General features: G+C 39.8%; 1 protein-coding gene across 1 annotated transcript; it reads left to right on the top strand.

Moving 5' to 3' along the window:
• Nucleotides 1–4103: 4103 nt before the first annotated feature.
• Nucleotides 4104–10653, top strand: LOC129850476 (uncharacterized). Its single transcript, XM_055916862.1, has 13 exons — nt 4104–5589; nt 5765–5786; nt 5923–6011; nt 6115–6192; nt 6475–6573; nt 6663–6741; nt 6903–6961; nt 7155–7194; nt 7302–7392; nt 7478–7520; nt 7692–7727; nt 9479–9546; nt 10389–10653. The coding sequence occupies exons 3-13, from the start codon at nt 5982–5984 to the stop codon at nt 10540–10542; spliced, it is 777 nt and encodes a 258-aa protein (XP_055772837.1). The 5' UTR covers nt 4104–5589; nt 5765–5786; nt 5923–5981; the 3' UTR covers nt 10543–10653.
• The last annotated feature ends 592 nt before the right edge of the window (nt 10654–11245 follow it).

Here is an 11245-nt window from a genome sequence, read left to right as displayed (position 1 = left end):
GAGGCACTGCCTATCAGCGGCAGGCCATCTGTTCGCTACAGCAGGAACAACAAGATGTTCAACAGATCAATCAGGCAGACTACTTAAACGTCACAGATCACCGCCTAGCCCAGATCAGGCAACATACTGACAAGGACGAACACCTACAGTCACTGAAGTCCATGGCTCTCGCAGGTTGGTCATATCTGAAAGAGGAGACACCTTTCACAGTGAGAGAATACTGGACCTTTCGAGATGAGATCAGTGTGCAAAATGGCGTCTTGTTCAGAGGTCAGAAGGTCATTATTCCCAAATCACTACGTCCAGAGATGCTTACCCGCATACACTCCAGTCACGTTGGAGGTGACGCATGCTACCGTCAGGCTCGTGAATCATTATACTGGCCAAACATGCAAGCAGAAATTAAAGACTTTGTCAGCAACTGTACCACATGCAACGAGTACGCTCATGAACAGCAAAAGGAAACCATGATGTCACACGAACTGCCCACAAGGGCCTGGCAAATCATCAGCATGGACTTATTCAGCCACAGACAAAAGGACTATCTTCTCATCGTTGATCATTACTCTGACTTTTGGGAAATTTAACTGCTCCCTGACTTGTCTGCAGAGACGGTCATAAAGCGCTGCAAGACGCAGTTTGCAAGGCAAGGTCAGCCTGACAAGGTAATCACGGACAATGGCCCACAATTCACTGCACAGTTCAAGCGTTTCGCCTCAGAATGGGAGTTTGACCACGTGACCTTTTCTCCAAGACACCCAAAAGCAAATGACAAGGCAGAATCAGCTGTCAAGATTGCAAAAAAACTGTTAAGCAGGGCCTTGCGCGACAGCAACGACCCATGGAAAGCGATCTTACAGTGGAGGAACACACCCACCGAAAACATGGACAGCAGCCCAGCACAACGCCTTCTGTCCAGACGTCTGAAGACTACTATCCCCGTAGTTAACAAGCTACTTGAGACCTGCGTCATGGTTGGCGTCACGGACAAACTGCGTCACAGAAAGCAGCTCGCTAAGTGCTTCTACGACCGGACTGCTCGAGACCTACCAGAGCTGGAGGTGGGTGAAACTATAAGGATGAAACCGCTGCCGGGAGACCACACAGGACTTTGGAGGCTGGGCACATGCCTACAGAGAGTTGCACCACGTTCTTACCTGGTGGATGGTGGCTCCCTCTTTCGTCGCAATCGGGTGGATCTGCGCATAGCAGAGCAGACAAACCAGAACATGCCATACACTCACCTAGATGAGCTGGATCACAGTCCAGGCCTAAGGGTAAGGGGTGCAGAATTGAGACATGAGCCAACTGAAGGTGAAGCTTGTACTCCACCAAACTCTCCAGCTCGTGGCCCTAATCCTACCCCTGTCAAAGCCAATACTTACTCACGGGTGGGTCGGATGTGCAAGCCACCGGACAGGCTTACTCTGTAAGCAAGAGACTTAACTTGCTGTCTATTAATTAAAAAAATAAATAATAATTATTATTATAAAAAAAAAAAAAAAAAGGAAGATGACAACTGAAGTAAAAAGAAAATGTCATGCTTTTCAATTGTTATGACTTGACTGTTAAGAACTCAATGTTATGCCGTTATGTTTGCACTTTCTATTGAAAAGGATGATATTACGGAGTCTAGTTGATAGGTAATTGACTAGCTGGACTGTTCCCCAGACTCCAGGCGTAGGGATTTGTACAATGCTTAACAAGGCTATTGAACTTGACATTGGTGTCTGTCTTTATTCCTTAATCCGACATATCATACAGAAACACCTGCCTCTGATTGAGAATCATACCAGGCCAAACAAAACAACCAACATAGAAAGACGACCATAGACGACCATAGATAACCCACCCAACTCACGCCCTGACTAAAACAAAGAAATAACAAATAAACTAAGGTCCGAACGTGACAGTATCAACAGATGTGTACGGTAGGGCCGCCCAATTTCGCCATTTTTATTAATTTTGGTTGTGGAACTTCTATCTCTAGATATTCTGAATAATGCAAATTTGTATGGCTTAACCATTTTTAACAAAGAAATCAAAATCTCCCAACTGGCTGATGATACTACTATTTTCTTATTAAGAGACAAAGACCATGTCGCCCATGCCCTTAATACTTTAACTGCTTTTTCTATTGCATCAGGATTAATGCTGAATGTTTCTAAATGTGAAATATTATGGTTTTTTTTACTCTGATGATAAAGAAATATAAAATATTCCTGTAAAGGACTGTGTTAAATATATCTCTCAAAAAACCACTTAGACAACATTTGAATTTCTCTCCTAAAATTAAGAGAACTAAAAATATATTTAATAATTGGCTACAAAGGGATCTTTCTATACTTGGGAGAGTACTTCTGTCCAAGGCAGAGGGACTGTCTCGTTTTGTGTACCTCTCATTATCGTTATGTGTAAATCCAGCTAATTGTAAGGAGATTAATAAAACCTTTCTTAAATTCATCTGGAAAAATAAGTCTCACAAACTAAAAAAATCTGTCCTTTCTAACAAAAGAGTTGAAGGCGGTCTAGAAGTGTTGAATTTTGTTGACATAAATAACACATCAATACTGATTCGATGTGGTATTTCATTCCAAACAATGTGTTTAATAAATTGGGAGGTCTTCAATTTTTACTGAAATGTAATAATATTCCTGAAAGATTACCTGCTAAATTGGCTAGGTTTCAACAATAAGCTTTAATGGCCTGGAAAATATGTTTCCTGCACAATTTTTCCCCTCATAAAGCTCTTTTGTGGAATAATTCAGACATAACTGTAAGGAATAAGTCATTGTTCTACCCCAGCTGGCATGAGAGGAATATTGACTTTGTTCTTGATATTTTCGACAAGGGTAATATTCTCACATATGAACAATTTATAACATTGAAAGAGTTTCCAATACCTTTCAGAGAGTTTATGTCTGTGATCAAAGCCGTTCCCAGTGGTCTAACTACACTTATGAAAACTCATCTTAATTTTGGGAATGATCACAAAGTTTATCCAGAACTCAGATTGGAAGGCATGGGCTTACTTGAGAGATCTTGTTGTAATAAATATATAAGACAAATTCTTCATTTACAAAACCAATTTACACGAGAGGAAAGTTTTTCTGGAACATGCTTATGTAACAGTTGTTAAAGTACTGTGTGAACGAGCCCTGCGTGCTCGTGCTCAAATCATTTTGATGCACTATGAGAGGTAGGCACGCTTTTTCTGTCGTCTTCAGAAAAGTTTGAATATTTTAAGCACAAAGTCATATACACAGTGTTTTGTTCATGAATAATGTTGTATATTTAGAGGTTACTCATAAGTGGATGGTATTGTTAAGATGCACTTGTAATTGTACTTTTTAGGATGATATCAACATTCTGAATTCAACATGTGGTTAGTAGCTAGCTAAGGTATTGGTATGTGTGAACGATGGCTAGCCCCTCAAATGTATTCAAAAATCATTTTGATGCACTATGAGAGATGCAGTATGCACAGAGTGAATTCTGCTTGATTAAAACTATCTGATCTCCGAAGTCCACGTCAATAGTCTCAATCAACCGCACACAACGCAGTTACAGCGGTGCAGTACAGCACCGTTTACACTTATTCCTGACATTGTCTGGAAAAATGCATGGTAAGACCTTACAAATATTGTATACCAAACAAAGTTAAGGAAGTGCACTTCTAAATTTTACATAAGATATATCCATGTAATTCTATGATATCCAAATCTGTGGCTATTGATGATGTCTGTGTTTTCTACGAAAAAGAAGGTGAGAATCTATTTTCACTTGTTCTTTGAATGTAAATTTGTCAGCATTTTGGGTAAACCTTGCAAAATACTTATTTACCATTATGAACACTGCCTATGTTTTTGACATGAAAGATATAATATGTTACTATTGCAATGATAAAATTACAAATTTTTCTGATTTAATTTAATTATGTTTTTAAAACATTAACCCTAGTGAATAACAACAAGAATAACATCTTCCTGAATTATTATAATAAGATATTTTCAGAGTGAATACAATTGCACAAAAATAATATATTTTTAGTATTATTTTATTGATCTTTTTTGTATGTTTGAGTATTTTCTTGTTAATACCTTTGTTTTGTTAGACATGTTTGATGTAGCAATGTAAGTAGATTTTTGTATTGTGAATAAAAAAAAATAATAAGAAAAAGACCTCGCAACAGTAACTAGGGGGCGCGGCTTGATAATGTCTCTATTATGACGTCACAAAGCATGCAGTTAAAAATAGAGTCTTGTGTATTTTGGTTCAGTCATCGATATGGATGTGTATGAAGAAGTAGGTGTACCGGAGTTTGGTGCTACCTGGCCCGCCATGACGATGCCCGACCAAGGAGTGATTGACCAATTTACCATTTTCTTCGCGCTTTTTCTTGGAGGACTAAAGGATGTAGGCCTGAGTACAAAACTAGACAAGGACATTTCCTGAACATAATGTGTGCTTGCTTGTATTGAAGTAGGCTAATAATGGTAGAAGTTTGAAGCGCTTGTGGCTGGTGTAGTCTATGGAGCTTAATGCAAATGTGAAATGGCTTTAGTTGAACGAGTAGTTAAATAGCAGTGGTGGAAAAAGTACCCAATTGTCATACATAAAAGTTAAGATACCTTCATAGAAAATCAAGTAAAAGTGAAAGTCACCCAGTAAAATACTACTTAAATGAATGTTTTTGGTTTTAAATATACTTAAGTATAAAAAGTAAATGTAGCCTATAAATCATTTCAAATTGCATTTATTAACAAAACCAGAAGGCACAATTTTCTTGTTTTAATTTACGGATAGCAAGGAGCACACTCCAACACTTTTACAAACAAAGTGTGTTTTGTGAGTCCGCCATCAGAGGCAGTAGGGATAACCAGGGCTGTTCTCTTGATAAGTGCATGAGTTGGACAATTTTCCTGTCCTGCTAAGCATTCAAAATGTAACAAGTACTTTTGGGTGTCAGGGAAAATGTATGAAATAAAAAGTACATTATTTAGGGCCTCCCCATAGGCGCAGCGGTCTAAGACACTGCATCGCAGTGTTGCGGTATCACTACAGCCTGGGGTTCGATACCAGGCTGTGTCATTACCAGCCGTGACCGGGAGTCTCATTGGGCGGTGCACAATTGGCCCAGCGGGTGAGGGCAGGGTTTTGGGGAGGCTTTACTTGGCACATCTCGCTGTAGTGGTGGGCCCGGGCGCCTGCAGGCTGACTTCGGTTGTCAGTTGAACAGTGTTTCCTTCGACACGTTGGTGCAGCTAAAAAGTAAAAGTACTTTAAAGTACTACTTGAGTAGCTTTTGGGGGGGATTTGTACTTTATTAAAGTACTTTACACCACTGGTAAATAGTACCCACAGAGATCCTTTATGGTAATCTACCTTTCTACCTCACTGACAGTCCATTCCATCTGATGTGAATTCCATAATAAATGGTAATGTGACAATTGTTTGTTTGTCCAGTTTCTCTTCTCTCTAGAAGAGGAATGGTTTGGAGCAACCCATCCTGGAGTGGGATGGGAGCTCACTCTCCCTGCTGTCCTGATTTTTTTTGGTGTGATATTCCTATGGAGGACCGTCCTTGCGGTAAACCTTTTGTATTATTACCATGTTACAACAATTTTCATACACTTCAACTTCCTATGGAAATGAAAGGAATTGAGGGAAAGGCTCATTTTGCAGTTTGATTGATCTTCTAATGATGTATGATGTAGTCCATGTTTGAATGTTGTTCTCATTGCCTTGTCTCTGTTTCTTATAGATCAAAAGCAGGATACGTCTATGTGAGTTTTCCTACCTTTCATTAAGTAGCTCAAATGAGGAGAAGCAAGCTTTTTTACTTACATTTTATACAGTAGATTTAGCTCCTTAGTCATGCCTGAACCAAGACTAATTTCATATTCCCCTCTGTATCTCCAGTGACTGAGACACAGCTAAACGTGAAACTCGCCCAGCTATCGAAAAAGAAATGTGACATAATGATTCAATTGTCTGAAATGGAGATACTGGTACGTTTCAGAAGCTAAGTCAGACCTGGGACATTCTGGACTTGAAAAACATATACTTTTCCATGATCATTGTAACTTCTGTTCTAAATCTGGTTGGTTTTAGTTGAAGGACTATGACGCGCCAGTGAAAAGGTTGCGGGCATGCCTGCAGTCCTCTCAGGAGGATAATCAGGATCTGGAGGTAAGCAGTCAGAGAACTCTTATTCCTAAACCCCTTTAACTAGTTTCCCTGCCCTCTACAGTGTATGACCAATGTGTCATCAGGTCTAATAGACTGACATTGACTAATGTTTAGTTACTGGAAATGTATGGAGTTCTATAGGTGCAAAGTCAAATTACATCTGAAAATGTATTTGAACTATTAACTCACGGTCAAAGTATAGTCCATTTATCAATTAGTTTAATTGTCATGGTCAGACGTTTATCACACAGTTCACATTGAGCCCATCTCTTTTATCCCAAGAATATGAAGAAACAATGGGACATCAGAGCTGGAGAAATGGAGGCATTTCATCTACAACTCCGGGAGCGTGTTGAACACATACAGAAACTGAAAGCTGTTGTAAGTCCATTACTGCTCAATCAAACTCACTCGTTTGGTATGATGATAAAGAGCTATCTTAATGGGGTTTATGTTATGGCTCCCAACAGTGGGGACTGATGGAACCACTTAAAGAGCATCACGGTGGGGATGCCAGGATCCCTAGTGGCACCAACACCCAATCTACCGGTGAGTAAATCACACAGTTTGATCAGCGTATAAAAAGTTTGCAAACTGTTTATCGACCTGCTAAGCTTACTTGTCAGGATTGTTCGAGGGTAGAAGCATGCAGGGTTATCGACAACTAAATGTGCATTGATATGTTGATCAAATAATCACCTTTGATACAGATATCAAGAGTGAGGAAAACATTGAGATCGAGGTCATTGTGATGAAGGATTCAACCTTAGTAAGTTAATGTATAGTCTGTGTAAGCCAGGAGACATTTGGTTCAGTTACTGAAATAAGTAGATGAAAAGAATGGGTGTGATTACAGAAAGGACCCTCTTTTCAGTTTACCCCAAAACTGTAAATACTATATATTTTACAATGGATCAGTAGTTTGCTGGCTCTAGCACTTAAAAATGCAGAATCTTCTACAGATCAAAACCACACTGGAGGAGGTGAACAGGGGTCTTCAGGGTAGGCTATGTTACAAACACACAACATATGTCCCACCAGCCAGAATCACTTTATTCTGTATTGATATTTTCTTTACTTTACATGTATGTCTGTTCACTTTGCAACAGACACAAATTGTCAGCTTGAAGAGAAGAATGCCGCTCTACATCAAGAACTCCACAGCACTGAGAAGATGTATAGACAGACTCTAAACGAGCTGTAAGTGGATTTTGATATTAGTTTGATCATATTAGGATTTGTTCTCATTCACATGACATGTACTTTGGCGTTTGTCTTTTCTCAGGACCAAAGCCCTGATTCAAGGCAAACATGAGGAAAAGCAACATGTAAGTAAGCCTAAGACAGCCTGCCAAATACTGATCCATAACCGCTCAATAGTAAGCTAAACTACAAAGTACTTAAACCAAACCATAAGGCCCAGTATCAACACTCGTATTGGGTTACGTGATAGAATGTCTTTGCACACATTTCTAATGCAATTCTTGTTTTCTCCTCAGATTGACACGCTACAAGACAAAATCCAGACCATATCTGTAAGGAGATCATTCACTTTAAAGTTAGCTACTGTAGTTGCACTAAGGTGTTATTAGCTACGTTTTGCTAGTTACTCTGTGTCTTGCTGTACACTAAGATATACAGTGCTGCTTGAATGTATGTGAACCCTACAGGGCTGCTCATTATTTTGCTATAAAATAAACATATAAAATCCTTATCTAAACCCCAATTCGTAATAAAAACATTCCAAGTAAGTGACAGAAACCAAAAAAATGATATATTTTCATTGTTTATTTAACAAAAGAGGTTTATTTAACAGAAACTCAGATTTGATGTGTGCAAAAATATATGAACTCCTTCAGTCAATAGCTTGTGGCACCTCCATTAGCAGCGATAACTTGGAGTAAACGTCTCCTATAGCCAGTAATCAGTTTCTGACATCTGTTTTGAGGGATTTTTGCCCACTCCTCCTTACAGAAAGCCAATTGAGTGAGGTTCGAGGGGTGTCTGGCATGAACTGCCTGCTTCAGGTCCTGCCACAGCATCTCGATTGGATTTAGCTCAGGACTTTGACTTGGCCAATCCAAAACACAAATCTTCTTTCTCGTGAGCCATTCTTTGGTAGATATGCTTGAATGCTTTGGGTCGTTGTCTTGTTGGAAGCACCATTTTCATCCCAGCTTTAGCTCGTTGACTGATGGCCTGACGTTCTATTCAAGAATCTCCTGGTATACCTCAGAATCCATGGTTCCCTTAATGATGTGGACTCATCCAGATCCAGAGGAGAAAAAGCAGCCCCAGATCTTAACATTCCCACCACCATGCTTGACTGTTGGGATAAAGTTGTTTTGGTGGTAGGCCAGTGTTGGGTTTTCCCCAAACATAGCGGTGTTGATTGTGACCAAAAAGGTCAAGTTTTTTTATTTTTATTAATTGGTCCAGAGAATGGACTTCCAGAAACATTCAGGTTTGTACAGGTGGTCTCTGGCAAAGTTAAGATGGGCAGTTTGGTAATTTTTTGACAGCAGAGGCTTCTTCCTAGCAACCCCCCCATGAATGGCATTTGGATTCAGTGTTCTTCTTATTGTTGAAGCATGCACAGTTACCGGAGATGCAGCAAGGGAGGTCTGCAAATCTCTACATGTTATGTTTGGGTTTGCTTTTACCTGATTTATTATTGTTTTGTGGCTCTTGGGGATATTTTGGAAGGGCGTCCACTTCCAGGCCGAGTTGCTGTCATGTTAAATGCTCTCCATTTGTAAATGATTTGCCTCACAGTGGACTGAGCTCAAATCTTTTTAAGATGATTTTATAGCCTTCTCCCAGACTGATGTGCTCTCACTACCCTCGTCCTGATGTCCTCTGAAATCTCCTTTCCTCTTGGCATGGTGTGCTTTGTATTCACCTGGATGGGTAACACCAAACTGAGCAGGTTTCTTATCTCTATTATCATAGTCCCGCCCAAACTCTGTCCTAACGATCTCTCCTTTTATTGGTTCATTTGGTACCCAATTTTTTACCACCTTATTCTACATACCTACTGATTTAACCAATGCAACTTGGAGTTCACTTATTTTTGCACCTGCACTAATTCCTTTAAAAGCAAAAAACTCTACTACACGCATGATTTCTTCTACACCAACATATAGTTAAATATAAACCTGTTGTCAGATCAAAAATACTGATTCTGATTATATTCAGATTTTATGGTAAATACTAAAATAATCTGTAATTGAACAAGGGGATCACATACTTTCAAGTAGTACTGTAATTCATTTATTGTCTTTAGCTGAAAGCCTCTACTGCCGAGCATGATCTGGCCATGGAGAAGAATGAGACAGCGCTACTCCGCCAGAGGTGAGTCCAACAGTCAATGAGTTCTATTGAAATAGATTAGTGTCGGAGGCATGTCGAGTACTAAAACTCGACTCAGGACCGTGCATGCTGCCACGGTTTCGGGGGGTTCGAGTCACTACTCGGCGTCTGTCCGTGTTCTTCCTCTCTGTCTTCATCCACATACCTGTCTCCCTAGCCTCTACTTCCTACTACAGCAGGAGATCGGTCTCCTTTAAAAAAAATGAAAGAAAATTTGATTATTGATGAGTGTACATCTGAATTGATCCTATAGAAAGGAATTTCATCCCATCCTTAACCCTAAAACGTCATTTACATTCTATGACACTAAAAGCTACAACCACAACCCCTTTTTGTGGTCAGTTGAGTGCTTATGCCACGCTCACGTGCTCCTTTCTAGGAAATACGACTGTTTCATTCATGTGCTTTTTGGTTGGAATAATTATCCAACCAATATGGTTTTAGCTAGCTTGATAAACTAACTGACGTTGCTCATAATTACGTTAGCTAGCATCCTTAACATTGACAATATGGCCAAACTAGCTACTTTATCAAATGGCAAATGTCGCCTAATTATCCATATTGACAAGGTTGTAGTTGTCAAAAACAGATTTGCTGTCATCTTTTGGTTGAAACGGGAAAAGGTCAGTGGTGAAACGTCACAACTCGGCAAAAACCTTTCTCAGTTTCCCACTTGTAATTCCGATTTGGAGGGTCGTTCAAGTGAAACTTCCTAGTTTGAACTCGGCATTTTCGATAACTATTATGGCACGTGAACGTGGTATTAGTCAAGATCTACCCTGTTAGGGACATTTTGGGCACTAAGACCTGTGATTTCTTTCTAGGATTGTTCAACTAACCTCAAAGAAGCTGAAAATAGGAATACCTGGGTTCCTGATCAAGAACATTCCCAAGCGCCCGAAAACAACCAAGACCAACAAGCCCTTCTTGAAGACCTGCAAAGTTCTGAAAGCTTTCAAAGCACTATTCAAGAGATGAAGGCAATGCATACAATTGTACATTTGGTGCAATTATTCTCAGGACACGGGGTGAAGCAGAGTACAATAAATAAATCCTGATGCCTTATTCCATCAAGAAGTCTTCTTTAAAATCAACCAAGCTAAATTGAACACGTGTTTTATGTAATTTATATGGTAGGTCTCATTAGATATCATCCAACTCTTTAAAAATGTCTTTGTATGCAGATTTCTGCTCTGTTGCCATTAGGTAAGATACAACTCCATGGGGCTTACCTGCCAAGACCTCCATGGAAGCCACATACCCATCATTTACCAAAGCCAAATGATAGGACAATGATGAAGTCTATTATCTAGGTCTCCAGGGCTATTTTGGTGACGGGAAACCCCCACGTGAAGGTCGATTTGTCCCCACTTTGCAACCCAGACTCTCTTTAGGGACCTGAGCTGCCCAAGAAACCAAAGCATCTGGACATTTTAACAGTCGCAGATGGTTCACTTGAATTACTTTGCGAAGAAGCACGAGAAGGACAAGAGTGGACGAATAGATGTCCATTCAGCGAGACGCGCGAGTTAGCCTAGAAACAAAGGGAAATGTAGGCCTATACTAATTTATGAAAATAAGAACAAATCCTCTTTCTCGTGAGTGTTGCGGGTGTAAACTTGTCTTGCATAAACTTATCTTGGAGGATTGCATACGGGTAAATTAATGTATTTAAATGTTT

The sequence above is a fragment of the Salvelinus fontinalis genome, unplaced genomic scaffold (assembly GCF_029448725.1).
Source record: "Salvelinus fontinalis isolate EN_2023a unplaced genomic scaffold, ASM2944872v1 scaffold_2050, whole genome shotgun sequence".
Taxonomy (NCBI): Eukaryota; Metazoa; Chordata; class Actinopteri; order Salmoniformes; family Salmonidae; genus Salvelinus; species Salvelinus fontinalis.
This window is presented reverse-complemented; position numbering and strand designations above follow the sequence as displayed.

Bases quoted from the DNA above. Each gene is read 5' to 3' on its own strand.
- LOC129850476 (XM_055916862.1), top strand. From the start codon at position 5,982: ATGATTCAATTGTCTGAAATGGAGATACTG. The intron at 6,012-6,114 runs GTACGTTTCAGA...GGTTGGTTTTAG, and splicing joins TGTCTGAAATGGAGATACTG to TTGAAGGACTATGACGCGCC. The intron at 6,574-6,662 runs GTAAGTCCATTA...GGCTCCCAACAG, and splicing joins TACAGAAACTGAAAGCTGTT to TGGGGACTGATGGAACCACT.